This window comes from Micromys minutus, assembly GCF_963924665.1.
Source record: "Micromys minutus genome assembly, chromosome: 4".
Classification (NCBI taxonomy): domain Eukaryota; kingdom Metazoa; phylum Chordata; class Mammalia; order Rodentia; family Muridae; genus Micromys; species Micromys minutus.
In genome coordinates, this window is record NC_137973.1 from 35,120,589 (window position 1) to 35,147,145 (window position 26,557).

Genomic DNA, 26,557 nt, shown 5'->3' on the forward strand with positions numbered 1-26,557 from the left:
GCCCTACTCTTTTCAATATTTTTTGGGAAAATTGGTGCCTTGAACTGGGGATCACTGTCCAGAGTAGTGAATTCCACACAAGAAACACCACTTTTGGCCCTGGTGTGAATATCTCTAACCCAACTAGATTTCGATTTTGATAGACATCTGAGAAAATGTCTGCCAGAAGGCTGTGACTGACTTTCACGAGCTACTTGGAGGGTTGCCTGGGTAGAAAAGGGATCAGCAGCCTCAGTCACCGTAACCTCTTTTCTTCTGAAGCTCTGGTCTGTCTGCTGCAGACACTGAGCTTGCCTAAGTGTCTCAGGCCCAGTGTCTGCCAAAGCTGATGTATTTTATTAAAAGTTGAGAGGATCTTTATATCCTCATTTCAAATAAGATATGCCTTAAGAGTGCACAAGACCAAGAAGCATTGTAAATGTAAAACTATGGAGATAATTCATTGCTATTCTATCTCTGGGTTAGTGAGAGGCAAAGCTAATATGTTTCCAGACTAAGAGAAATTTGGAAAAGCCATGTTTTCAGGCCCTAGGAGGATCTGCTTCTAAGTATCTCTGGATAGGTCTTTCCTCCCCTAACCCTCCCCTCTCTGCCTCTTAAGCCTTGGAGTGTGTGTTCTTTACATCAACAGTGCTAGTCCTTGTCTCTTGTCGGAATTACAGTGTCTTAGTCAGAGTTAGTTTGGGTTTTCATTTATTTATTTAATGTGCATTGGGGTTTTTGCCTGTGTGTCTGTGTGACGGTATCAAGGTCCCTTGGAACTGGAGTTACAGATGGCTGTGAGCTGCCATGTGGGTTCTGGAATTGAACCCAGGTCCTCTGGAAGGGCAGACAGTGCTGTTAAACACTGAACCACCTCTCCAGACCCTCGTTTGTTTGTTTGTTTGTTTGCTTGTTTTTTCAATTCAGCACTTTGAGTTTGTTTTAGTTAGATGGTCGATTTTTTAAAAAGATATTTCGTTTTCCTTACTGTTGTAAACTTAGCTTACATTTCCTCCAATGTTCCTTTTCTCTTTGAGGGAAAACTTTAGTTTGTGCCTCATTTCTGGAAGAAAGTGTTCAAGAAGACTCAGTTTTAACAAGTAATCACCCACCATTACCAGCTTCTTCTCCATCTTCATTCTTGATCAGAGCCAACTGGGTTTCTTTTATTCCAGTGTTCCAGAACATTCTCTTATGATTCAAAGCCTCGGCAAGATTTCACTTCCCAGTCTTCAAAACTACTGTGTTCCTTCATAGAGAAAGACAAGTGATAATTTCTACCATAAATGGCTCCAAAAGTTCAGAATGGTTTCTTTTCCCATAGTAACACAGTATGAATATTTATTAATTCAATGCGCTTAGGAAACCATGTGTTAGACACTCTGAAGGAAACTGTCTGCAGGGCAGATCCTTTATTTAACAAGCATTATAAAATCACCCTTAAATTATTAAATGCTGTGCTCCATGAACCTGAGTATCAGCATGAACATGGGCATACTGGCAAGAAACAGCTGTGTAGATTGAAAGGCCTAAAGTAATTCATAAGGGTCAGAGCACAGAGATAGGGCACCCAAATCCATGCAAACTCTTGAATTTATATATGAGTGAACTTTTTAAACACTTAGGACTGGTATACATTCTCTACTTTCTATGGTCTAATCAACATTTTTATATTTAAGTCAAATCCTTTTTCAAGATAAAAATCAAGGTATTTGGATGTACAGACATTTTAAACAAATACAAAGAAAAGTTTTAATTTCATGCTAGCCCTACAGCCCTATGCCTGTTTCTCTGCCAGGACGTCTGCTGCAGTAGACCAAGGTGGCCCCAAAATTAAGAAATGGAATTTGAAGTTTTTTGTGAGAGGATTATAGGTAAATACAGGGCCTTCTGTCATACAGTGTCAGGCTTGGAATTCCTACAGGGAGGGATTTGTAAGAGAAAGCTAAATCCCAGAAGGTAGCTTGGGCAAATGTAAAGTGGCAAAACGAGAAAACCTAATGTCATGAGGCTAGCTCTGGGTTAGCCTGGTCCCAGGGAAAAGGGAGAGACAAGATCTCATGCCAGAGACTCAAGGAAATTTCCATGTGTTTCTTGCAGATGGCCAGGCCCACCAAAGGGGTTTGATCCTTGGGTCTCAGAAGAGTTCTTGATGTGATCAAGCAAGGGTCATCAAGCCCCAGAGTACAAAAGGGGCAATCCAAGGACACAGGATACTCCTGGGGGCTGGTCTGCCTATGGTGACTGTGGCTCCAGGAGGCCAGGCCTCACAAGATGGTTCTGGCAGCCTGATTTTACACCTGGATTCTCACAAGCTTTATAAAGCCATATCTGCAGGACTGTGCCCAACTCTCAAATGAGAATGTAGGTCCCAGCAACTGAGGGTAAACACTAAGAAGACTTCCTTTTGGAAGAATGAATAATACTACATTCCCTGTTCAGGCTGATGGCTGATTCCCAGCATCCACATGGCAGCTTACAACTATCTGTAACTCTAGTTCCAGAGGGTCTGGCACCCCTTCACAGACATACGTGAGGGTAAAAACATCAATGCACATAAAAATAAGTAAGTCTTAAATTTTGACTTCCTGTTGGCTTCCAGCATGCAAGTGGTGTCTGTTATCATGGAAGACACTCTGGTATGCCTGACAGGAAGACAGAAGCCTCAGCTGACACTACTGCTCTGTTTCACAGCACAGAGGAGCGGACCACTAAGACGGTGGGGGGGGGGGGGTTGGAGTTATATGACTTGGCAGAGGAAAGCTCCAGGGGAGACAGATGAGCTTTGTTCCCGGCTTTATTAATGAGCAAACCATGAACTGACTCCTGGGGCAAGGTTCTCGGAGATGCTACCTGCCCAAATGCTTCTGTGTCTTTTGCAGCGACAGGCCTGGGTTCCCAGGAGGCAAGAAGAAGAATGAGAAATCGAAAGAGCCACTGTGGCTTGAGGGTGTTGCAAAGGTAACCTCAATTATAGATCACTGGCCATATGTCTGCCTGAGATCACAGGGCCTTACACCTCCATGGGGTGGGCTGAATGGAATGATGCTCTCTTTAGAAGAGCCAGCCCGCTCCTTCCTCTCCTGTCTCTGCTCCTGTGCACGGGGAGGTGCCCCGGCGCCTGCCCTGTCTGTCTGCTCTCTCACAGGTCTAGGCTTCTGAGGTCCACCCCACCCCAACCTGAGTTCATGAAGAAATAAGAATCAAGGGTAGCTATAGGCTGGCTACCGGGGAAGGCGCCAGAGGCCGAGATAGACTTTGGATGGCTTTTGAAAATCCACATGGAGGTTGATGGCCATCCTAAGCAGGGAAAGAGCAGAAGGCAATGAACAAACCAGTTTGATGAGACGGCGGGTTCCAGGAGAGAAAGGTGAGGAAAGGAGCTTGGGGCATTTTAAGATGGACTTAAACTCTAGCCTCAGTTTGAACTTGGAGATAGTGGAAGGGCTAAAGGGTTGAACATTAATTTTACTGTTTAGTGATAACAGCTAATATTTAAACATTCGTAAGTTTAAGTTGTTTATCCTCGACAACCCTGTGGAGGAAGTGTTGAAAATAGTGTTGGTATAGGATGACGGTGTGGCTCAATCCTTTGTCTTGGGTTCCTGGAAGCCTCAGTTAGGAAGAAAGCTAGCTCTCTTGAAGACATGACAGAGGACAGGCATAGCAGCAGCCATGAGAACCCAGCCAAGCTAGACTCCTGCCCACATTCATGGCTGAACCAAAGGAATAAATAAGATGAAGAAGGCCAGGTGACCTGTGGAGGGACCGTGAGCAAACAGAAGACCCTCCAAGATGACTGGTTGGAGATGGGGTATGAGCACCTCTCTCCTAACCCTGTTTGGAGAACTTACAGTTAGAAGGCTGTTTGGTTCTGACCGCATACATTGCTTATGGGCTAGCTGGCCTTCCTAACAGTTCAGGTCCTTCTTCAGGGGAGGGTCATAAAATATTTAAACTATTCGTTTTTATGCACAATGGAGTCAGTTATACTGCTGAAGGAATCTTCTGGAATTTTTCCCCCTTTGCATTGAGAACAAGAGAAACAGGAAGGACTAGCCCTTGCACTGCCTTTTGTCTGTCTCTGGTTGTGTGGTAGAAACTACCAGGACAATGACGTGTGCTTCACGGCAATCAGGGGGCAGTTGCAAATGGAACTGGCCTACCAATGAAAAGGGCAGGTTCACTGCCAACTCAAATATTGTCTAGGGATAGGTATCTGCTCATTACTATTCTGGAATTTTCCATCTGCTACTCCCTTTTCAGCATTCCTTTCACACTCCCAGACAGAAGACACCTGCCAAGCAACACGAATGCTGTGCTCAATCTGTATATAACTGTGTGTCCTTCCAGTGGTTATAACTGTGCAGAACACATGGCTGCCACGTGTTTACAGAACACTAGGCTTACAATAGCTAAGGCTAAAGGTGATGGTGTCTTCGACCAATGTCTAATCTTGCTCTGATTTCTCAAGGAAGAGTTCGCAGACACTTACTGCACATTAGGCCTCTGCTTGCTTCCTGCTAACACAGTTGTGGGGGTTGAATGAGGTATCAGTTGTCGCTGTCATAATAGGCACAGGAATGTGAGGTATGCACAGAATATAGGACTATGGCAAAGACGAGGTTGGAACAAATCCCAGGGACTATCAAATCACAGAATCAAATAATGATATAAATGTGCATTCAATTTTTTCTGTCTTTTATTTGATATTACAAACCACCTTTGCAAGTGCACCGAGTGACGAGGGGCTGGCATCTCAGGCCAGTGCCAGGGAGCTCTGTATGAGTCTTAATCTGTCCCCCAGAACTATTACCCAGGGGCTTTGTTTCTTCCAGGGTCTCAGAGAAAGAGCCCACATGGCATCTTTCAAAGACTAAAATGATCTCAGCTTGTATTTACTCTCCTTTAAGTTAATTCCCTTCTCTTCCTTCCTCAAAAACATGTCTTCTAATGGGACTGTGTATGTGAAAGATTTCTGGCTGCCAGGAGGATAAAAGCTAAGGACTAAAGGAGAGAAGCCAGGGAAGCTGGCTGCAAACAACCCCACAACACCTAGGACTGTAGCCCTCTCAGCAAAAAAAAAAAAAAAAAAACTTTTCCAGCCCAAGTAATCCATGGTGCCAAGGTTAGGAAACCCCACTCTAACTATATGTGCCAATCAGAGTTCTTAAGTGTGTGCCAAAAAATGTGCACCAAGTGTCAGCGAGCATTGCTACATTTATTTTAAACTAGCCCTAGGTTCTGGCAGCTTTCAGTTGCAGCTAGTTAAAGCACTGTTTATCTTGTTGCTGACCCACAGCTGACACCCATAGGGCCTGCGTGCTCACATTTTATCATGGCTGCCATCCTTCCCCAGGAGCCCTGAGGCTACCTTGAAATCTTTCCCAGCACAATAGTCTGGGCCACTGCTACCCATCATTCAGATGGTTGTTGGCATGCAGAATGAAATCCATTTTCTGGCCATGTCTCCCTGCCTAGATTTGTAATGTTGGGAGCCAAGTCACGATGTAATCATGGAGCCTGGGCATTAGAGCACCCCACAGTACTGTGCTGTGATTCTTGAGAAAAGATAGAGGGAACAGAGGACCCATAAATGAGCAGCAGTCAAGTCTCATGCATGCTGTTTCCAAAAATCGCCTTGCTAAACACAAAACCTGGCCAGCCATCACCATTAAAGCAATGTGGACAGGCTACACAGGCTGTCTTTCATCTTCCATGAAGACTCCCCAAGCCCTGAATTACAATGCCGCCTCTTCCAAGGTCATTACCTTCCACTCTCTGTTCTCAGTCTCATTTTCAGTTTCCTGAACCAAAGCTTGACCTTTCTTCCCCATTAGAAAGCCTTAGCATGGGAAACAGTAGAGATCAGCAAACACTGTACACCCTGGATTCTTAAGTGCTTAGCAGGAAGCTTAGGTGGACAGACGACCACCAGGATTCAAAAGCTTCAAACTGGTATGCATCAATGCCTAGAATATGGTTGGCTTTTTTTCTCCCCCATTGGAGCGCAATGCTTTGTTCTGCATGGTGGTTTTTTAAACATTTCCTTAAGAATTCTGGGAGGATTGGTTCTAGAATAGCTGCTCCCTGGTTAGATACAGAAAGCTGCGGAGGCCAGGTTCCTCACTGAACGTGGCACAGGGTTTGTGTATTGCATGCCCATCCTTTCAGACACCTGAAATTTCAGACAAATTTCTAGACTATGTGTATGGTCTAATAGAATGTGACTGCTTCTTCAGTAGACACTGTATTCTGCTTTTCAGTACAGACACACATTCCTGAGTGTTGATGCAGAGCTTCGGGAGTCATGGTTATGGAAGGACAATTGCTATTCCTTCCTCATGCTAATGAGAAGATCAACGTAATATCCTCCACTTTTTACTCAGTCTCCTTCATACGTTGTTTTAAAGTGGAGCTGTTCAGATTGATCACATTTGCTAACCTAACCTTGCTTTCAGAGTTAAGCTGATGACCTGTGAGGAATGTGGTGTCTGTAGGCTTGGAAAGGAAACAGGTGGAATAAAACAAACGACATGTCAAGGTCTCTACACAAGAGGCAGCAGCTTCAAAAAGCCCTTCTTTCCGCAAGAGAAGCTAATGGAGATATGCAGGGGTGGCAATAAGGAAGCCATCCAAGCTGTGGCCACCTTACATATGGGTCACTTTCTAATCTTACAGCAAACAGCCAAGGATCCCCAGGCCTGAAACCTAACATAGTCATAGCAGTGAATTTGCGATCTGTTACATAACCCAAGACTCAGTTTCCCCAGAGGAAAAGAAAGGGTTGGGGGTGTTGCTTGCCATATAGGGTTATTATTATTGAACAACAGCCTGTGCATACAACATTGAACACAGAACACAGCAAAGGCAGGGATGAGGGCAAAGGGGATCCCCTCTTCACTGCCGGCGGGGACATAAACTAATGCAGTCACTACAGAAACCAGCATGGAAGCTCCTCAAAAAAATAAATAAATAAAAATAAAACACTAGAAACAGAATCAATTATGGCCCAGCTGTACCACTGCTGGGGACACACCCAAACGATTTTCAGATCTATTGCAGAGATGCACGCACATCCCTCTGTGTTAAAACTGTTCACAAAGCCAAGACCTAGAACCAGCTTAGATGCCTACCAACAAGTGTTTGAAGGAAATACGGTCTATATACACAGTGGATTTTGTTCAGCCATAAAGGAACGTGAAATCGTGGCATGTGAAGGAAAGTGGACGGGAGTGACTATGTTAAGCATGGCATCCCAGAATCAGAGAGACAGTTATGACATGTTTCTCTAGATGTTATGCTTTATATATGTATATGTATGTTTATGTGTATCTGTGTATGTGTATGTGTATGGATGGAGGTATAGGTCATAAAACTAGAAAGAGGTCCATTGTGGGGAGAGAAGTATAAAGGTTTGGGGAGGGAAAATAGAATATATATGATAGGAAAGCAGAGTCATGCTGCAAGAGAGAACTCTAGCCAGAGAGTCAAGGGGCTAGGGAAGGGAGTAAGAGAAAAGGACAAAAACAGCGGTGTATATGGCTCAGCTTCTTTTCCTGTTGCTATGATAAAATACCCTGGCAAAAACAATTTGAAAGAGAACAGGCTTGCAATACAAGGCTGCACATCACACAAGAAAGGAAAAGTGACGGAGACTGAACCAGCTCCATGTATCACTTTCAGCATCAGGAGGCAGAAGGCGATGAATGCATACTGCTACTCAGCTCACTTTCTCCTTTTTAATTCAGCCTACGATTCTACCCTAGGGAATGGAGCCACCCACTGTGGGCAGGCCTTCCCACTCCAGTTATCCTAATCAAGATAATCCTTCACTAGCTTGCCTAGAGGCCTCCTCCCAGGCAATTCTAGATCTCATCAAGTTGACAATGGAGATTAACTAGAATTGTATGGCCATGACATAATGAAACCTATTTATTTCTGTGCTAATTTAGAAACTAATTTTAAGATTGAGAGCTCCAATGTAATGAAGTTTTTATCCTTCAGAGATAGGGGTCTCTCTCGTAGTTTGTATCTTAATATTTGCAGCAATATGGCCTGCTGTAAAATGTGTTTCTAGAACATGAATAAGCTCTTTTGTAATTGGAAAGCAGGGGGTTGGTGACAGTATTATGTGGAAGCTGTGCTACTTCACGCAGATTTATTCCCAATGCAAGAAAAGCTGCAATAGAAAAATAACAACCTCGGTGGGAAAGGCTCTGTGTGGCTTTCCATTTCATTTTCTCTTTAATTTTGAATGAAAGCCTGTGATTGAAACCACCTCCCTGGAGACGTGCACCCCGTTGACGACCCTATCCTTGCATGTTGATGGCTCACTTCTTCTGTGTACTTTTCTTCTCAAGATTTCCACTGGCTCACTGCTCTATTATTCCGTGCATGTTTAATACTGTTGGAGGCACCGTCTGGCCCTAATGGGCTGCCTATTTTGGCTTCCAGCTCACTGACTCAGATTTGGGTTACTGTTTTTGATGGTGGACCAATTACAAAGTTGCCTGAGTCTTGAGTGGCCTGTCCTCTGTCCTACTTTCCCTCCATAAGCCTCATTTACCTTTATTGCAGAATGTGAGATTTCTTTTTTTCAGAAATCCATGCATGCTATTTGAACAAATGCCCAATTTCTTTTAAGCCCTGTGGAAGGCAGCAACCACCAGATCAAAGACAGGTAAAGCCACTAAACACAGGTCCTGAGGGCAGGGCAGATGCTGCAAAGCTGTCCCCTCACCTGGAAGGCGTCTTTCAGTTCTACAGTTCTGAAAACCTCTCAGCCAGGCACTGAAGTGAGGAGCCAAGGTCCTAACCCCACCGTGTGACCAGAATGGCACCTTTCCTTTGTGTTTCTACCTCGGCCGTTATGTGTAGTAACATGGGTTATTTAAATACATTTCTGAGTGAACACTTTCTCTTCAGTTTCTGGAAATGTGCTTCTAAATTCCTTTTGATTTTCGGTATTTCCCCTGCCTTAAATAGTTCCTACCTCCATGGAACTCCTGTAAAACTTTGATTTTTTTTTTTTAAACCAAAGCCTTCATCACATTTGTTATATTATTAGGATTATGTGTGTGCGTGCATGATGTGCACACGGCGTTTCTGTGTGAGTGTGTGTTAGAATTCAGTGTCAGGCAAAGTGCATAAGAAGGAGGGAAAATAATTTACCCAGCACATGAAAAGACAGAGGAAGAATATACTGAAATACACTGCAAAAGGGCAGCAGGCAAGCTCCTAGGGAGAGGGGAGTTCCAGGCAGAAAGGGGTGAAGCTCCTTGGTCTTAATCTTCTGTGACATCCCTGCTGAGTAGCTGGGCTGGCTTCTCACTATTCTGTTAAGTGGGAAGTTTTATAGTGTGCATTGTTTCGTGAGACTGGCTACCCAAGGCTCCAAGGGTCATAGGAATTGGGCTCCAAGTATCTGTATTAGACACTAGAAACATTTAAGATCATCAGGCTGGAATAACCTGGCCTAGTTGTCAAAGTGAGACTTTAGTTGTTTTTCCGTTTGACCTTTGTCTTCACATTTACTTTAACCGTGAAGATGAGGACTGTTTACCTCAGTTCTGTCTTTTACCAGTCTTTCTTAACACTGCAGCTTTCACATATATGTAATAAATATTTAATAAATTGAGCTGGGTGGTGGCAGCACACACCTTTAACCCCAGCAACCAGGAGGCAGAGGCAGGTGAATCTCTGTGAGTCCGAGGCTAGCCCAGTCTGCAGAGCAAGTTCCAAGGATAGCCAGTGCTGTCTCGAGAAACCACAAGGAAAAAAGTTTAATAAATTTGCAAGTCTTCTCAAAATATTGATTTTTTATCTGGGCCCCCTTTTAAAGAGTCTCTAACAAAAAATGTACTGTTAACTCTAGCACAGAGGTTAGAAGATAGTTTTAAAAGTTTTGTTTTTTATTTATATTTTATGTTACGTGTATGAATATTTTGCCTGCATGTTTAGTTGTGCACCAGCTGCATGCAGCGTCCTCAGAAGCCAGAAGAGGGACTCAGATCCTTGGGAACTGAAATTATGGGTGGTTTTGAGCAGCCACGTGGGTACTGGAAACAGAACGAGAGGCTTCTGAGTGCGCCTTACCACTGAGCTATCCGTCCAGCTTCTAGAACATAGAGTTTTACACTAACAGTTTTCCAGTGTTGTTTCTGCAAACTATTCTGGCAAAGTTAAGAGACAGAAAACAAGGGTAGAACATCTCACAGAAAACTTTTTTGTCTGTGCCTTTTTACCCCCCACGGTGCTAAGCCAGGGCAGCTTTAGGCCCACTTGATTTTATTCCACATACTAAGAACACTCTGCCCCCAGAAAGGGTCCCCAAGACAGTTCAGGTAAGGCCACCGATAAAATCCTACTCGAGTAAAATAAAAGTGGAGACTTGGCTTTGATATGCGCCACAGGTATACACCAATAGAGAACCAGATGCCCATCCAGCAGAGGCAAGGGAATATACGGAAAGTGACTCTCTCTGGCAGATAGAAACCCATTTCTCAGATTTCCCAGAAATGCTACATGTAAACCTTTATCTCTCTGCCAGCAATCCTCCTATGTCCAGCCTGAGCTCAGCTCAGACAGTCATTTGGGGACATCAGTGCCTTTTGAGGGGGCTGGGAGTTCCCTTTGGACCCAACACCTTTCTCTACCACTGGAGCACTTGTGAGACTTGACTCCAGCCTTCTGCTCTGTCACTGGTTTAATTGGGCAGAGTGAGTGGGGTGCTTGTGTTTAAGAAGCTTATGTGCATCAACATGTATTGTAGGAGACACAAAATAAGACGGTAGATGCCATTCTTTACAAAATGGGCGTTGGTCGGTCGCAGGGTTTCTAATGCTGCGATGAAGCAAGTTAAGAAGGAAAGTGTTTATTTCCACATCGCTGTTCACCACTGAAGGAAGTCAGGACAAAAACTGAATGAAGCAGGGCAGGAATCTGGAGGTAGGAGCTGATGCAGAGGCCATGGAAGGTGCTGTTTTCTGACCTGCTTTCCCCTGGCTTGTTCAGCCTGCTTTCTTATAGAACCCAGGACTGCCACCCCGAGGGTGGCCTTACCCATAATGGGTCAGGCTCTCCCCCATTGATCACTAATTGAGGAAATACCTTACAGTTGGATCTCATGGAGGCATTTCCTCGGTTGATTTTTTTCTTTCTTTCTTTTTTAAGACTTATTTATTTATTATATATGAATACACTATAGCTATCTTCAGACACACCAGAAGAGGGTATCAGATCTCATTACAGATGGTTGTGAGCCACCATGTGGTTGCTGGGATTTGAACTCAGGACCACTGGAAGAACAGTCAGTGCAGTGATCTTAACCACTGAGCCATCTCTTCATCCCGGTTTTCTTTCTGATGTAGCTTTCCTTCTTTCTAGCTCGTATCAAGTTGACACACAAAACAAGCCAGTCCAGTGAGCTAGGGAGAAATGTGTTTTTTTAATTAACAAGCAACACATTTAGCTTGGTTGTACTGACAGTTCCTGCTTCTCTCTCCAAGACTCGGGTGGCTGACCGATTTCCCAAGAGACTTCAAGTTTACAAAAAGAAAACAAAAATAAAACTGTAGGTGGCTCTTTAGACAGAGGACTTGCTGACAGACAAAACACTTGCTGACAGACAGATGGTAACGTCCTGTGGTGATTTTCAGAAACACACGTAGGCCTGGGGTGATGAGGATGAGCTCGGCTCCTTTAACTGAAATATACAACCTCCATTCTCCACCCCAATCCCCCTCCTCTGCTCTCAGTGAGTATTTCACTCTGTTGCTGGGATAAATCACACTGATCAACAGCAACTTGGGGAAGAAAAGGGTTTGTTTCACCTTCCTGGCTACAGCCCATCATGGAGGGATGGCAGAGCCAAAACCCAAGCAAGAACTTGTAGTAGAAACCATGGGAAAATGTTGCTTGCTCTCGGGTTCACTCAGGTTTAACTAGCTTACTTATATAGCCCAGGGAATGGTGCCGCCCACAGAGGGCCTTTCTACATCAGTTAATCAATGCAATCCCCCACAAACATGTCTACAGGCCAGTCTCATCGGAATTCCTCAGGCGGGATGGATGCCCTTCTCAGATGACTCCAGGCTGTGTGACGCTAATAGTTAAAGCTCACTAGGACAGTGAGTGTGCAGGACTCAATTCACCGGCTGCTGTCCAGCTGCCTCAAAACTTTTCAGAATGGATAAAATAAAATCTTAAACACGAACTGATAGGGCTGGAGAGACAGCTCAGAAGGTAAGTGTGTGTACTGCTCTTGCAGAAGGCCCGAGTTTAGTTCCCAGAACCCACAGCTACCACTAGCTCCAGTTCTAGGAGGATCTAAAACACTCTTCTAACCAACTCAAGCACTGGGTGTGCTTACATATCCATATCTATTCATGCGCACATATAACTTAATACTAATAAATAATAAGATAATAACAAAAATCTTAAAGAACAGGCTTATAGCAAATAGCTACAAGTAAAAATTATTTACAGAAAGGAGTTCTTTGGGTATTATGAACTATCAGCTGTTTGGTTCCAACACAATGCTTTTGTTAGACTTAGAGAAGTGACATAAAGTGGATAGTTTATACAACAGTAAGTGTGCTGTCTCACAGTTTAGTTAGTTACTTCTGAAAGTGAGGAGAGGGAATGTATTCCTCTGTCTTCCCTGGACCCTGGAAACTGCCAACCTGGTTTCCTCAATTCAGACATCTCTGCCTTCACTTTCACCTGGAGTTCTCCTATGTGTATGTGTGTTGTATGTTTTGCATATTTTTTATTTTTAACTTAATTCACTTTTTGAAACTGTCTCATTATGTTGCCTACACTGGTTTTGAATCCCTGAGCAAAAAGGGGTCCTTTTTGCTTCAGCCTCAGAACTAGTTGGGATAATAGGTATACACAATGCTGCCAGCTTAACTCCCCTCTTTTGTAAGGACATCCGCTCCAGTTTTATCTCATTTGAATTCCTTATATCTGCAATAGCCCTATTTGTAAGAGAGTCACATTCTGTGGTATGAGCCTAAGGACTTGGGGGTGGATAAATATATGCAAACTATGACATGTTTCTAGTAAGTAAATCGAGGGTTGCTCTTGACCCATTTCATAAAGGAATGAGTCTCAGAAGATTATCAAACAGTCAAAGGAAGAGAAAGCCTTCACAAATACAGGTGGCTGCAGTCAGGGGCAGTCATAAGGCCCTTTGTGCTCTCAGTCTAAGGAGCTATTCTCAGGCCTGGTGAGTAAGGAACAGAGAGGGGAAGTGGTCACCAAGGTCTTATGGTTAGCAGATGCCCTGTTTTGAAGAGTACCTTGTAGATTTATGTCAAGTCGATACATGATTGGACAATGGAGAGGTAGGAGGAGAAAAGGTAGGAAAATGGAGAGGAATGGAGATTGAGAGGAGATCAAAATGGAGCCAGAAAAAGCAGACCTGCATTCTGGTGGCCATAACTGACAGTAAGAAGATAAAAATATTTTAAAGGGATTTTATAGGTATTTTATCTCATATAGAAGGGCAGTTTGTATCTTTGTCCATTTGATGTGATCTTATGGTATTTGTAGGGTTTGTAGATTAAGAATGTAATTTATAAACCTGTATGAAAAGCTATTGGACTTTAGAGTCATGTTTGTGCCAGGCGGTGGGGTAGAGAAACACGCCGGGACAGAGCCACCCAGGGCAGGTGAGGTGAACTGCCTGGGAAGGGAATCTTGTGGAGAGTGTAGCTTGTGGATCGAGTGACAGAGTCTGTGCACACGGCTCCAAACTAGAGCGACATCCACGGAATGAGACTTCGGGGGGGCCGAAGATACGACATTCAATTTTAATAGTTACTGCAACGGGACCTCTTATTGCCCCAGGGCTGAACCTCAGCAGGGCTTTCAGTACAAGGCAACTGTTGACTCAAGTTTTTTCTCACAAGTCAGCTCTCTGTGATGGTCCTGAGCCAAAGAAGGGCAGGCACAATGAGCTCATTCAGTACAGAACATGCTGTGTGCATCTTTCTTGGTCTATAACATTATTCTCTGCTTCCCTGTGCTCTCTCTTGTTCTGCCTGTTGAATAACTGCCATGTAGGTGTGAGGGGGAATGTGAGTCACCAGCAGCTGAGTGCTCACTCCTGATGCTCTCCATGGCAAGACAGACAGCAGAGGGTGAGTTTCTCAGAAATGGCTTTGCCAATGCACCCCTTGACTGGCATAACTTCTGTTATGCCAGAGTCAATCCCAATGCCCTCCTGAAGCATGGGTTACCCCAAGCCAGCGGTTCTTAACCTTCCCAATGCTGTGACCCTTTAATACAGTTCCTCATGTTGTGGTGACCCCCAACCATAAAAGTATTTGTGTTGCTACTTTGTAATTGTAATTCTGAGACTGTTATTGATTGTAATGTAAACATTGTGTCCTCCTTGAAAGGGTTGATGAATCCCACCCTGACTCAACCCACAGGTTGACAACCACTGCTTAAGTATAAAAGAAGAACATTTTCCCCCACAGCCTACTGCCAGCCTCCTCTCTGAGAAGCACTAGACAAAGAAACTGAGTGCAGATCTGAGAGAAGGTCTAACCTTGGCTCTGCCATTCGCTGAGTGAGTTTAGGAAAGATGCATAACCTCTATGCCACTCATAAAGTGGAGGCGATGCATGGGAAGTTATTGGATGGGGAGATGATATAAGCTGTGAGTGGTGTGTGGGACAACATATCTATCATAATTCAAGCAGACAGTGAATACAAACAACACCCTCTTATCTAGCGTTTTCTTTCTCAAGTGTCATTTGTTAATCTGTTAATTAATAGCTGTCAGGATTCACATCAAAAATTCAACAGTATTTGTGTCTAGATGATGGAATTGTGAATAACTTTATTGTGCTATTTTTGGTTTTTGGTTGATTATTTAAGATTCTAACCTTTTTTTAATATATATATATATATACACACATACACACACACACATATGTGTGTGTGTGTGTGTGTGTGTGTGTGTGTGTATAATTGTAGTGTTGGGGTTGGAACCTAAAGCCTTGAGCATAATAAACGTGTTTTTTTTTTCAACTGAAAAACATTTTTCATAAATATATTTTGAGGTTCCGGCCTCCATCTGTGCCCAGAGCCAGAGGCAGCCCACCACCATCAGGACTCACTGCCTGTCTGCAGAGACCTGAGCACCCACAGGAGACTCAGGAGTGCTCTCTGAGCACACTGGTGAGCCCCCCACTTTCTCTCCACTGACTATCTGGGGAGAGACCACTGGGAACTCTCAGGGCGCAGGTATTGAGCTACTGCTTGGGTATGGACCCTTCTGGACTCTACCTGCACCCAGAGCTAGAGCTGGCCCATTGCCATCGGAAATCACAATCTGCCCATAGAGAGCTAAGCACCAAGGACTGATCTTCCACCGGAGCCCACAGGCCCCCAGATGCACAGGAAAGACAAGCTCCAATTAAAGATAACATGATCAACTAGCATCAAAGATAACAAAAGGCAAACCCAAGAACCTAAGCAACAGATACCAAGATAACTTGGAAACATCAGAACCCTTACTACCACAGCAAGTAATGAATACCCAAACACACCAGAAAAACAACATTTGGTCTTAAAATCATACCTCATGTTGATGATGGAGGGCTTTAAGAAGCACATGAATAACTTTCTTAATAAAAATACAGGAGAACACAGGTAAACAAGTAGAAGCCCTTAGAGAAACATAATACAAGCAAACAGGTGAAGGAATTGAACAAAACCATGCAGGATCTAAAAACAAACTGAAGCAATAAGAAAAACATAAAGGGAGACAACCCTGGAGATAGAAAACCTAGGAAAGATGTCAGGTGTCATAGACACAAGCATCACCAATGGAATACAAGAGATGTAAGAGAGAACTCAGGGGCAGAATACACCATAGAAATCATTGACAAAACAGCCAGAGAAAATGAAAATATCAAAAAGCTCCTAACCCAAAACATCCAGAAAATCCAGGACACAATGAGAAGACCAAACCTAAGGATAATAGGTGCAGAAGAAAGCAAAGACTCCCAACTAAAAGGCCCAGTAAATATCTTCAACAAAATCATAGAAGAAAACATCCTTAATCTAAAGAAAGAGATGACCATGAACATACAAGAAGCCTACAGAACTCCAAATAGATTGGACCAGAAAATAAATCCCTCCTGACATATAACAGTCAAAACACCAAATGTTCAAAACAAAGAAAGAATACTAAAAGCAGTAAAAGAAAAAGGACAAGTAACACATAAAGGCAGACTGATCAGAAACACACCAGACTTCTCAACAGAAACTATGAGAGCTAAAAGATAGGACAGACATCACACAGTCACTAAAAGAACACAAATGCCAGCCCAGGTTACTATATTCAGCAAAACTCTCAATTACTATAGCTGGAGAAACCAAGATATTTCAGGACAAAAGCAAATTTTCACAATATCTGTCCACAAATCCAGCCCAAAGAGAATAATGGATGGAAAACTCCAACACAAGGAGGGAAATTATACCTTAGAGAAAGCAAGAAAATAAACTTCTTGCAAGAAAACCAAAAGAAGAAAAGCACACAAACATAATTATACTTCTAACAAAAAAGAAATAAAACAGGAAACAATAATAACTATTCCTTATATCTTAACATCAATGGACTCAATTCCTCAATTAAAAAACCCGACTATCAGACTAGATAAACAGAATCCAGTATTTTGCTGCATACAGACTAATCTCAGAGACAAAGATAGACACTAACTCAGAGTAAAAGGCTGGGAAAAAAAAAAAAAAAAACTTTCCAAGCAAATGGTCCCAAGAAACAAGTTTGAGTAGTCATTCTAATATTGAATAAAATAGATTTTCAACCAAAGTTATCAAAAAAAGATAAGTAAGGCCACTATTTACCCATCAAAGAAAGAAATCTATCAAAATGAACTTTCAATCCTGACCATCTATACTCCAAATACAAAAGCACCCACATTCATAAAAGAAACTCTACTAAAGCTCAAAGCATATATTGCACCACACACAATTATAGTGGGAAACTTCAACACCCCACTCTCATCAATGGACAGATCATGAAAGCAGAAACTGAACAGAGACACAGTGAAACTAACAGAATTTATAAACCAAATGAATTTAACAGAAATCTATAGAACATTTCATCCTAAAACAAAAGAATATACCTTCTTCTGAGCACCTCACACTACCTTCTTCAAAACTGACCATAAAGTCAGTCACAAAAGAGGCCTCAGCAGATACAAGAAGATTGAAATAATCCCATGTATCCTATCAGATCACTATTGACTAAGGCTGGTATTCAATAACAACAAAAACAACAAAAATCCCACATGGAAGCTGAACAACACTCTATTCAATGATAACTTGGTCAAGGAAGAAATAAAGAAAGAAATCAAAGACTTTTTAGAATTTAAAGAAAATGAAGGCACAACATAAGCAAACTTATGGGATACAGTGAAAGCAGTGCTAAGAGGAAAACTCATATCTCTGGAGAGAGCATACAATAACAGCTTGTCAGCACACCTGAAAGCTCTAGAACAAAAAAAGCAGATACAACCAAGAGGAGTAGATGGCACGAAATAATCAAACTCAGAGCAGAAATCAACCAAATAGAAACAAAAAGAACTATACAAAGATCAACAAAGCTAAGAACTGGTTGAGAAAATCAACAAGACTGATAAACTTTTAACAAGACTAACTAGAGGGTACAGATAGAGTATCAAAATTAACAAGATCAGAAATGGAAGGGGAGACATAACAACAGAAACTAAGGAAATTCAAGAAATCATCAGATCCTACTACAAAAACCTATACTCAGCAAAACTGGAAAATCTAGAGGAAATGGACAATTTTTTAGACAGATACCAGGTACCAAAGTTAAATCAGGATCAGATAAACCATCTAAACAGTCCCATAACCCCTAAAGAAATAGCATTCATCAAAAGCCTTCCAACCAAAAAAAATCCCAGGACCAAATGACCAAATGGGTTCAGTGAAGATTCTATCAGACCTTCACCAATACCTAATACCAATAGTTTACTCTCTAAACTATTCCAGAAGATAGAGACAGAGGAGACACTACCCAACTCATTCTTCAAAACCACAATTATGCTCATTTCTAAACCACACAAAGACCCTACAAAGAGAACTTCAGACCAATTTCCCTCATGAACACTGATGCAAAAATATTCCATAAAATTCTTGCGAACCTAATCCAAGAACACATCAAAAAAAATCATTCACCATGATCAAGTAGGCTTTATTCCAGGGTTGCAGGGATGGTTTAATATACAGAAATCTATCAATGTCATCCACTATATAAACAAATTCAAAAGAAAAAAACATATGGTCATCTCATTAGACGCTGAGAAAGCATTTGACAAAATTTAGCACCCTTTCATGTTAAAAGTCTTGGAAAACTCAGGAATTCAAGGTTCATACTTAAACATAGTAAAAAGCAATATACAGCAAACCAGTAGCCAACATCAAACTAAATGATTAGAAATTTAAAACAATCCCACTAAAACCAGGGAGTAGACATGATCGCTCACTCTCCCCCTACCTATTCAATATGGTACTGGAAGTCCTGGCCAGAGCAATTAGACAGCAAAAGGAAATCAAAGGGATACCAATTGGAAAGGAGGAAGTCAAAATATTACTATTTGCAGATAATATGATAGTATACTTAAGTGACCACAAAAATTCCACCAAGAACTCCTACCACTGATAAACAACTTTAGCAAAGTGGCTGGATATAAAATTAACTCAAACAAATCAGTAGCCTTTCTCTACTTAAAGGATAAACAGACTGAGAAAAAAATTAGGGAATTGACACCTTTCACAATAGTCACAAAGAATATAAAATACTTTGGTGTAACTCTAACCAAGCAAGCAAAGGATTTATATGACAAGAACTTCAAGTTTCTGAAGAAGGAAATTGAAGAAGATCTCAGAAAGTGGAAAGATCTCCCATGCTCATGAATTGGAAAGATCAACTTAGGAAAAATGTCCATCTTGCCAAAAGCAACCCACAGATTCAATGCAATCCCCATCAAAATTCCAACTCAATTCTTCAGAGTTAGAGCAATTTGCAAATTCATCTGGAATAACAAAAAACCCAAGATATCAAAAACTATTCTCCACAGTAGAAGAACTTCTGGAGGAATCACCATCCCTGACCTCAAGCTGTATTACAGATCAATCGTGGTAAAAACCGTATGGTATTGTACAGAGATAGGCAGGTTGATCAATAGAACAGAATTGAAGATCCAGAAATGAACCCACACACCTATGGTCACTTGATCTTTGATAAAGGAGCTAAAACCATTCAATGTAAAAAGGACAGCATCTTCAACAAATGGTGCTAGTTCAACTGGAGGTCAGCATGTAAAAAAATGCAAATCAAATCAATCTATTCTTATCTCTTTGTACAAAACTCAAGTGCAAGTGGATCAAAGACCTCTACATAAAACCAGGTACATTGAAACTAATAGAACAGAAAATGGGGAAAAGCTTAGAACACATAGGTACAGGAGAAATTTTTCTGAACAGAACACCAATGGCTTATGCTCTAAGATCAAGAATCGACAAATGGGACCTCATGAAATTGCAAAGCTTCTAAAAGGCAAAGAACATTGTCAAAAGTACAAAACAGCAATCAACAGATTGGGACAGAATCTTTACCAATCCTATATCTGATAGAGTGCTAGTATGCAATATATGCAAAGAATTTAAGAAGTGAAACTCCAGAAAATCAAATAATCCTATTAAAAAATGGGGTACAGAGTTAAACAAAGAATTCTCAACTGAAGAATATTGAATGGCTGAGAAACATCCATAAAGAAATGCTCAACATCACTAGTCACCAGGGAATGCAAATCAAAACCACCCTGAGATTCCATCTCACACCAGTCAGAATGGCTAAGATCAAAAACTCAGGTGATGCCATCGAGGATGTGGAGAAAGATAAATATGCCTCCATTGTTGGTGGAATTGTAAGTGGTACAACCACTCTGAAAATCAGTCTGGTAGCTCCTCAGAAAATTGGACATAGTACTACCTGAGGAACCAGCTATACCATTCCTGGTCATATACCCAAAAGATGTTCTAACATATAACAAGGACACATGCTCCACCATGTTCATAGCAGCCTTATTTATTATAGCCAGAACCTGGAAAAAACCCAGATGTCTTTCAACAGAGGAATGGATACAGAAATTGTGGTAAATTTACATAATAAAGCTATTAAAAACAATGACTCAGCTATTAAAAACAATGACTTCATGAAATCCCCTAGGCAAATGGATGGAACTAGAAGCTATCATCCCGAGTGAGGTAACCTTATCACAAAAGAACACTTATGGTATGCACTCACTGATAAGCAGATACTAGCCCAAACATCTTGGAATACCCATGAGACAATTCACAGACCTTATGAAGCTCAAAAAGATGGAAGGCCAGAATGTGAATGCCTCAGTCCTTCTTAGAAGGGTGAACAAAACATTCACAGGAGGAAATAAAGAAACAAAAGAGGAGCAGGGATTGAAGAAAAGATCATTCAGAGACGGCCTTACCTGGGATCCATCCCATATGCAGCCACTAAACCCAAGCACTATTGCTGATGCCAAGTAATGCTTACTGGCAGGAGCCTGATATGGATGCCTCCTCAGAGGTTCTGCCAGAGCCTTACTGATACAGATGAGGATACTTGCAGCTAACCATCAACTGAACATAGGGACCCTAATGAAAGCTAGAGAAAGGACTGAAGAAGCTGAAAAAAATTGTAACCCCATGGGAAAAACAACATTATCAAACAAACAAACCTTCCACAGCTCCCAGGGACTAAAACACCAACCAATGAGCACACGTGGAGAGACACATGGCTTCAGTTGTATAAGTAGCAGAGGATAACATTTTCTGTTCAATAGGAGGAAAGGCCTTTGGTCCAGTGAAGGCTCATTTTCCCAGGGAAAGCGCTAATGTGGGGGAGGGAGATTGGGAGAGGGAGCACCTTCATGGGAGCAAGGGGAGGGGAGAAGAATGAGATTGGGTGGAAAGGGAATAACACTTGAAAGGTAAATACAAAAAATATCCAATAAAAAAGAGAAAAATAAATATATTTTGATCATGTTTTCTCCTCCTCCAATTCTTCCCAGATCCTCCCCCTCCCACCCAACTTTATGTTCTTTCTCCTTCTCTTAAAAAACAAACAAACCCCACAAAACCACAAATGAGAACAATCAAAAGACTAATAACAGAAACTGCCAAAACAATGCAAAATGAAACAGAAAGTCCACAGAAATACTGAGTTTGTCTTCTGTTGAGCATGGGACCTGCCCTTCCATGTGGTTTGAATGTGAGACTCCATTTGAGAAAACTGATCTTTCCTTTCTGGTCAGATATCAATTACAGATAAATTCTTCGTCAGGGGAGATGGGGGTGGGAGGTTGAGGAGGTTGGGCATGTCCACTTTCTCCACTCAGTGCTGGGACTCCATCTGGCTTAAACTTGTTCAGGTCTTGTGTGTTTGTCATATTGTCCTCTTTTCACTTCTAATTTTTATTCATTTGGATCTTCTCTCTGTATCTTTTGGTTGATTTGGCTAAGGGTTCCTCAATCTACTTAGTTTCTCAATGAGCTAACTCTTAGTTTTTTTTTTTTTTTTTTTTTTTTTTTTGATTCTTTGTGTTGTTTTTGCTGTGTGCTTCCTTCCATTGTGTCCTGTGAGTTTAAGTAGTTTGGGTTCATTCAGTCCTAAGCTTTTAACTTCCTTTATTTCTGCATGGACCCATTTTGTATTCATTAGTGAGGTGTTCAGTTGTCATGAGCTTATGTATTTTCTACTGTTTCTACTGTTGATATCCAACTTTAGTCCATGGTGGTCAGACAGGATGCAGGGAGTCATATCAGTTTTCTTATATCTCTTGAGACTGCCTTTATATCCTAGTATGTGGTCAATTTTATAGTAAGTTCCATGAGCTGCTGAGAAAGAAGTAAATCCACTAGCGAGTGTGTGAAGTTTTCTGCAGATGTCCGCTAGGTTCATCTAATATCATAGTGACCCACTTGAAGGCAACAACAGGAATAAATAACACTCCAAAAGGCTAGAGAGCAAGAAATAATCAAAGCCAGGGCTGACACAAACAAACAAAAACAATACAAAGAATCAAAGAGGCTAAGAGTTAGTTCTTGGAAAAAAACAAGATTGAGAATTCCTTAGCCACATCAACCAAAGTCCAGTGTTATTCTAGTGGGTCGGCCTTTCTATGTTATTTGCTTCACTTGCAGCTTTTCCCCCTCTTATCAGCCATTTATTTTCAAGCCCCCACATGGGACATGGTAGAGGAATATTGTAGGAATACAATTCATTGTCTGCTCCTCCACTCAGAAGTAGCCCTGTGTCTGTCCATCCACACTTAGAACTTTGTCTCCATGAGCAGCTAGATCACAGAGAGGGGAGCCTTACAACTCTTGTATCCCATAGCTTCACAATATTATCTAAAGAGATAAGCTGCTGTTCATGAATAGGAGACCATTTCACTGATGTTACCTAGCCTGTATGTGAGGTGAAGGACAGTAACCCCAAAGAACCATCTTTAGTTCGGGGATCACAGTCCAATGTGCCTGTCTGTGCTTCCAGATGCCAAACGTTTACAAAGGGGAGAATAGGAAATACAATTAAACACTTTATTTCCTGTCAGAGTCTACTTAAGATCGCCAGACTCAACATCCCACACTCTGATCGTGTGATCCCAAGATGCACTACAGATTTCCTCAGCATCTGACCAAAGTACTGAGGAAATTGCTTCTGTGTGGCCAGAGAGAGTCACCAAGGGTGTTCTTGTTAGTCCCACTTGTTCGATTTTTGCTTCTTTCTTGGTCGATTTGTTGGTTCTTCTATTTCATCTTCTTCATCAGTAGGAACTATAAACCAGATCTTTAGCATCTTATTTCAGGAGCCACTGCAAAATTGGTTCCCGAGCTATTGACGGCTGTGGTGTCCACACTCCCAGCATGCCCTCAGCAGCAGTGCAGAGCTTTCACTTTGTTCTCCTCTGCATTCCATTCCCAGAATAGTCTGGTCCATCGAGGAGTCAGAAGTAGGAAGGACAAACTGTCTGTTTTCAGCCAAGCCACATCTTTTACGACATCTGTATGTCCCACAATCATCATTATTGACTTTCCTTCCAAGGGCCATATCCGAGAAGTCTTATCATAAGAACCAGACAGGATCCATTCTTCTGCCCCTCTGACTGAGCCGATCCAGTCATCATGGAACATGCACTGCTCTGGCTGGGGTGCAGTGTATTTTTCCACATATTCCAGTTCCACAACCTCTTCTGATGAAATGTTCCACAGTTCCATGTGTTTGACCAAGATCATTCGAAGAAACTGGTCCTTGATAAGGAAAACAAACTCGACATGTTTGTGGAGTTTATTTTTGGTCCCCAGCAATTTACTGATAACATTACCAAGGTCAGCAACTTCCAAGGTGGCAGGGATTGAGAAAAGAACATCATCCACTGCGTATTTTTTGTTCTCGGTGTAGAGGCGTGCCTGGAGTTGGGCCATGGCAGAAAGTACACACAGGCTTCTCCACAAAAATGTATGCAACAATAATCAAATAGCTCTAAGGTAGACTGCGCCACAAGCACAGTAGAAGCTAGGCTTCGGTTATCTTCCTAAGGTGGACTGCGCCACAAGCACAGTAGAAGCTAGGCTTCGGTTATCTTCCTAAGGTGGACTGCGCCACAAGCACAGTAGAAGCTAGGCTTCGGTTATCTATCTTTCTCGGGTTTCTCACTTGCAGCTTTTAATATCCTTTCTTTGTCCTGTACACTCAGTGTTTTGATTGTTTCCTGGGGAGTTTCTTTTCTGGTCTTGTCATTGGTATTCTGTGTGCATCTTGGACCTTGATAGGCATCTCTTTCTTTAAATTAGGAAAGCGTTCTTTTATAATTTTATTAAAAATATTTTTGTGACTTTAATCCTGGCTTCTTCTCCTTCCTCTATTTCTACTGTTCATCAGTTTTGTCTTTTCATTATGTACCAGGCTTTTTGGATGATTCGTGCCTGGACTCTTTCAGATTTAATATGTTCTCTAACTAAGTGTCCTTTCTTCTACCTTGACTTCAGGACCTGAAATTCTCTCTCCCATGTCTTGTAATCTGTCAGGGAAGATGATCTCTGTGTTTTTGATTTGACACCTTAAGTTTTTCCTTTTTCTTTCCAGTTTTATTTTAGGCTGGTTTTTTTTTTTTTTTTTTTTTTTTTTTTTTTTTGGTTATTCTATTTCTATTTTCGTGTCTTGAAGTCTTCAAATATTTTCAATATTTCATCTAAACTGTGTTTTCTCGGTCTTCACTGGGGAATTGGTTCATATTCTCCTTAATGTCTTCAAACATAATTGCAATTCCAAAGTCCTTGTCTTATTCTTCAGCTAAACTGCATTTCTCAGGGTTTATTGAAAGGAGGCATATTGTCTTGGGTATTCATGTTTCCTTTTGCACATGTTTCCTTTTACAGGGATCCAGATTCCTGTAGTTAAAATGTTTGGGGTACTCCTTGGCATAGATATCCGGTCTTTTTTGAGCGGGTAGTTCCATTCTTTGTTTGCTCTTGCCCAGTTTAGATCCTAGAAAAGTACGGTGGCTGAGAGGTCTCAGATAGAGATAGCAGGTAACACAAAGAAATGGAGGTGGGCTAAGAGGAAAGGTAGAGAGAGGCAGAAGGAAATAGCTAGAGAGACGGGGTATCAGGAAGAAATCATGTTCTTCCCTGCCAATAGGCAGAGTCCCTGGGAAGTGGATTTTTGGGGAGAGGTCCTGCAGGCAGGTTAAGGGTAAGTCTAGAGTGGTTGAGAATGGGGGATGAGAAGGATGGTGAGTCCGTATTGTTGTGATTTCTCTGGTTGAATGTGTTTCTGCAGACCAGCAGTTGACACAGAGGAATAGAGATGGCCTAGAAGGGAGGGATGAAAGCATCCGTGGGAAAGAGCTAAGGAGACCCTGGGTCTGCATCAAGGGGTGGAATCCTCAAAGAATGGAGGTAGGGTAGAAGGTGGCACTCCTGTAGTCAGCCTAAGGAAGGATGAAGAATGGGTAAGTCTGGAGAGGCAAATTAAAGGGCTGGGGGAGCCTGGGTTTGCACCTAGATGTGCAGTTCTAAGCACATGCTTTATGGCTACATCATAAATCTCCAGCCCACTCATTTAAAACAAGGGGCAGAAGACAGTCGCTGAGGATTTGCTGGCATGGTAGACCAGCTATGAATAGATACAAAGGCAGAAAAGCATGCCCAGGAGGAGGTGAAAGTCTCCCAAAAGAATCAAGAAAGGATAACAATAGTACAAGAAGGTGGGCAGAGTTGCTAAAGCTGAGTTGGACACAAGTTTTCCTCGTGGGCCACTGGGCAATATGGGAAGATTACCATCAGTCTGACTCCAACAGTGGTCTTCTCTAGAAACAGGGACGTGAGATGACACTATCAGATAAAAGGAAGCTGCTTCACCTGTGCCCGGACTCCACTGGATAGGGATGGCATCTCTGAGACCTCTTTCTAAGGTACCCACTTCTAGGAAGAGCTTATGTGGGAGAAAAGCTTGAGAATGCCTTGGATAGCATCTATTCTATAAGGCAATTGTAAGGCACTGTGTCCGATACAACAGAGAAGTGACTTGCTGTTTCTCCTCCTCTGTCCACAGTATTGTTAACATCATCATCATCCTGGCTGGAGCCATCGTACTCATCATTGGCTTTGGTATCTCAGGTATGTCCTGACCTGCACAGTTTACACTGCATTCATCTCTGCTAAACCTCTTCTCACCCACTGAGGCGTAAGAAGGACAGGATTTCTCCCCAAAATACTTCAAAGCAGACACTAGCTCTCCGTACTGGCTCCTCGTTGCCTTACACATTTGACTCCTTCAGTGCTAGAGCCCCTTCTAAACAGGAGCCTTGGGTAAAGGGAGGACTGGCCATGACTTCTGCACCATGTAGGAAACACATGCCACGGTAGCCAAAGACAGCTTAGCAGGAAGCCCTCCCATCCCTCTTCTGACAGGCCACTTCTCTAGAACACTTATTATGGATGCTGCTAATTACGATGCAGTTAGACCAGCAGCTGTCTTCTCTAAGGCTCATTGTTTGCTATTTCCCATAAACCACCTGACTAGGGCCAACATACTTATTTTGACTTGCTCAGTGACCAAGCTGTCACTTCAGGATTTTAGTCTTTCTATCTTCAGCTGTTTTTTTTTTTTTTTTCTACATCACTATCCTCCAATATCTGGTTATTAAATAGCAACAACAAGGCCTGAACTACACAAGACTTTCTACACACACACATATGTGTGTGTGTGTGTGTGTGTGTGTGTGTGTGTGTGTGTGTGTGTGTATGTGTGTGTGTGTGTGTTTGGTAAGACAAGACATCAATATTCTTACCCACTTTCCTTATCACCAAAAATGTATTCTACTTACTTATATCATATGTTATATGAGGATAAGTTTGTGCACGTGAGTACAGTGCCCAAGGAGGCCAGAAGAGGGCATTAGGCCCCAGAGAACTGGGT

The 26,557-nt window shown here is 42.1% G+C and overlaps 1 protein-coding gene and 1 pseudogene across 2 annotated transcripts in view; one reads left to right on the plus strand and one right to left on the minus strand.

The window, feature by feature from the left end:
• The window catches only part of VTCN1 (V-set domain containing T cell activation inhibitor 1), a gene marked incomplete at both ends in the record, with an annotated part of 65,318 nt that overhangs the window by 22,513 nt on the left and 16,248 nt on the right, over positions 1-26,557 (plus strand). Inside the window, one exon of the mRNA XM_080916124.1 lies at positions 25,691-25,755. Within this exon, the coding sequence (XP_080772250.1) occupies positions 25,691-25,755 (65 nt within the window). The remainder of the gene's footprint in view (positions 1-25,690; positions 25,756-26,557) is intronic.
• Positions 22,305-23,559, minus strand: LOC308419415 (ribosome biogenesis protein WDR12-like; annotated as a pseudogene). The gene has a single exon. The product of its transcript is annotated as a ribosome biogenesis protein WDR12-like (transcript).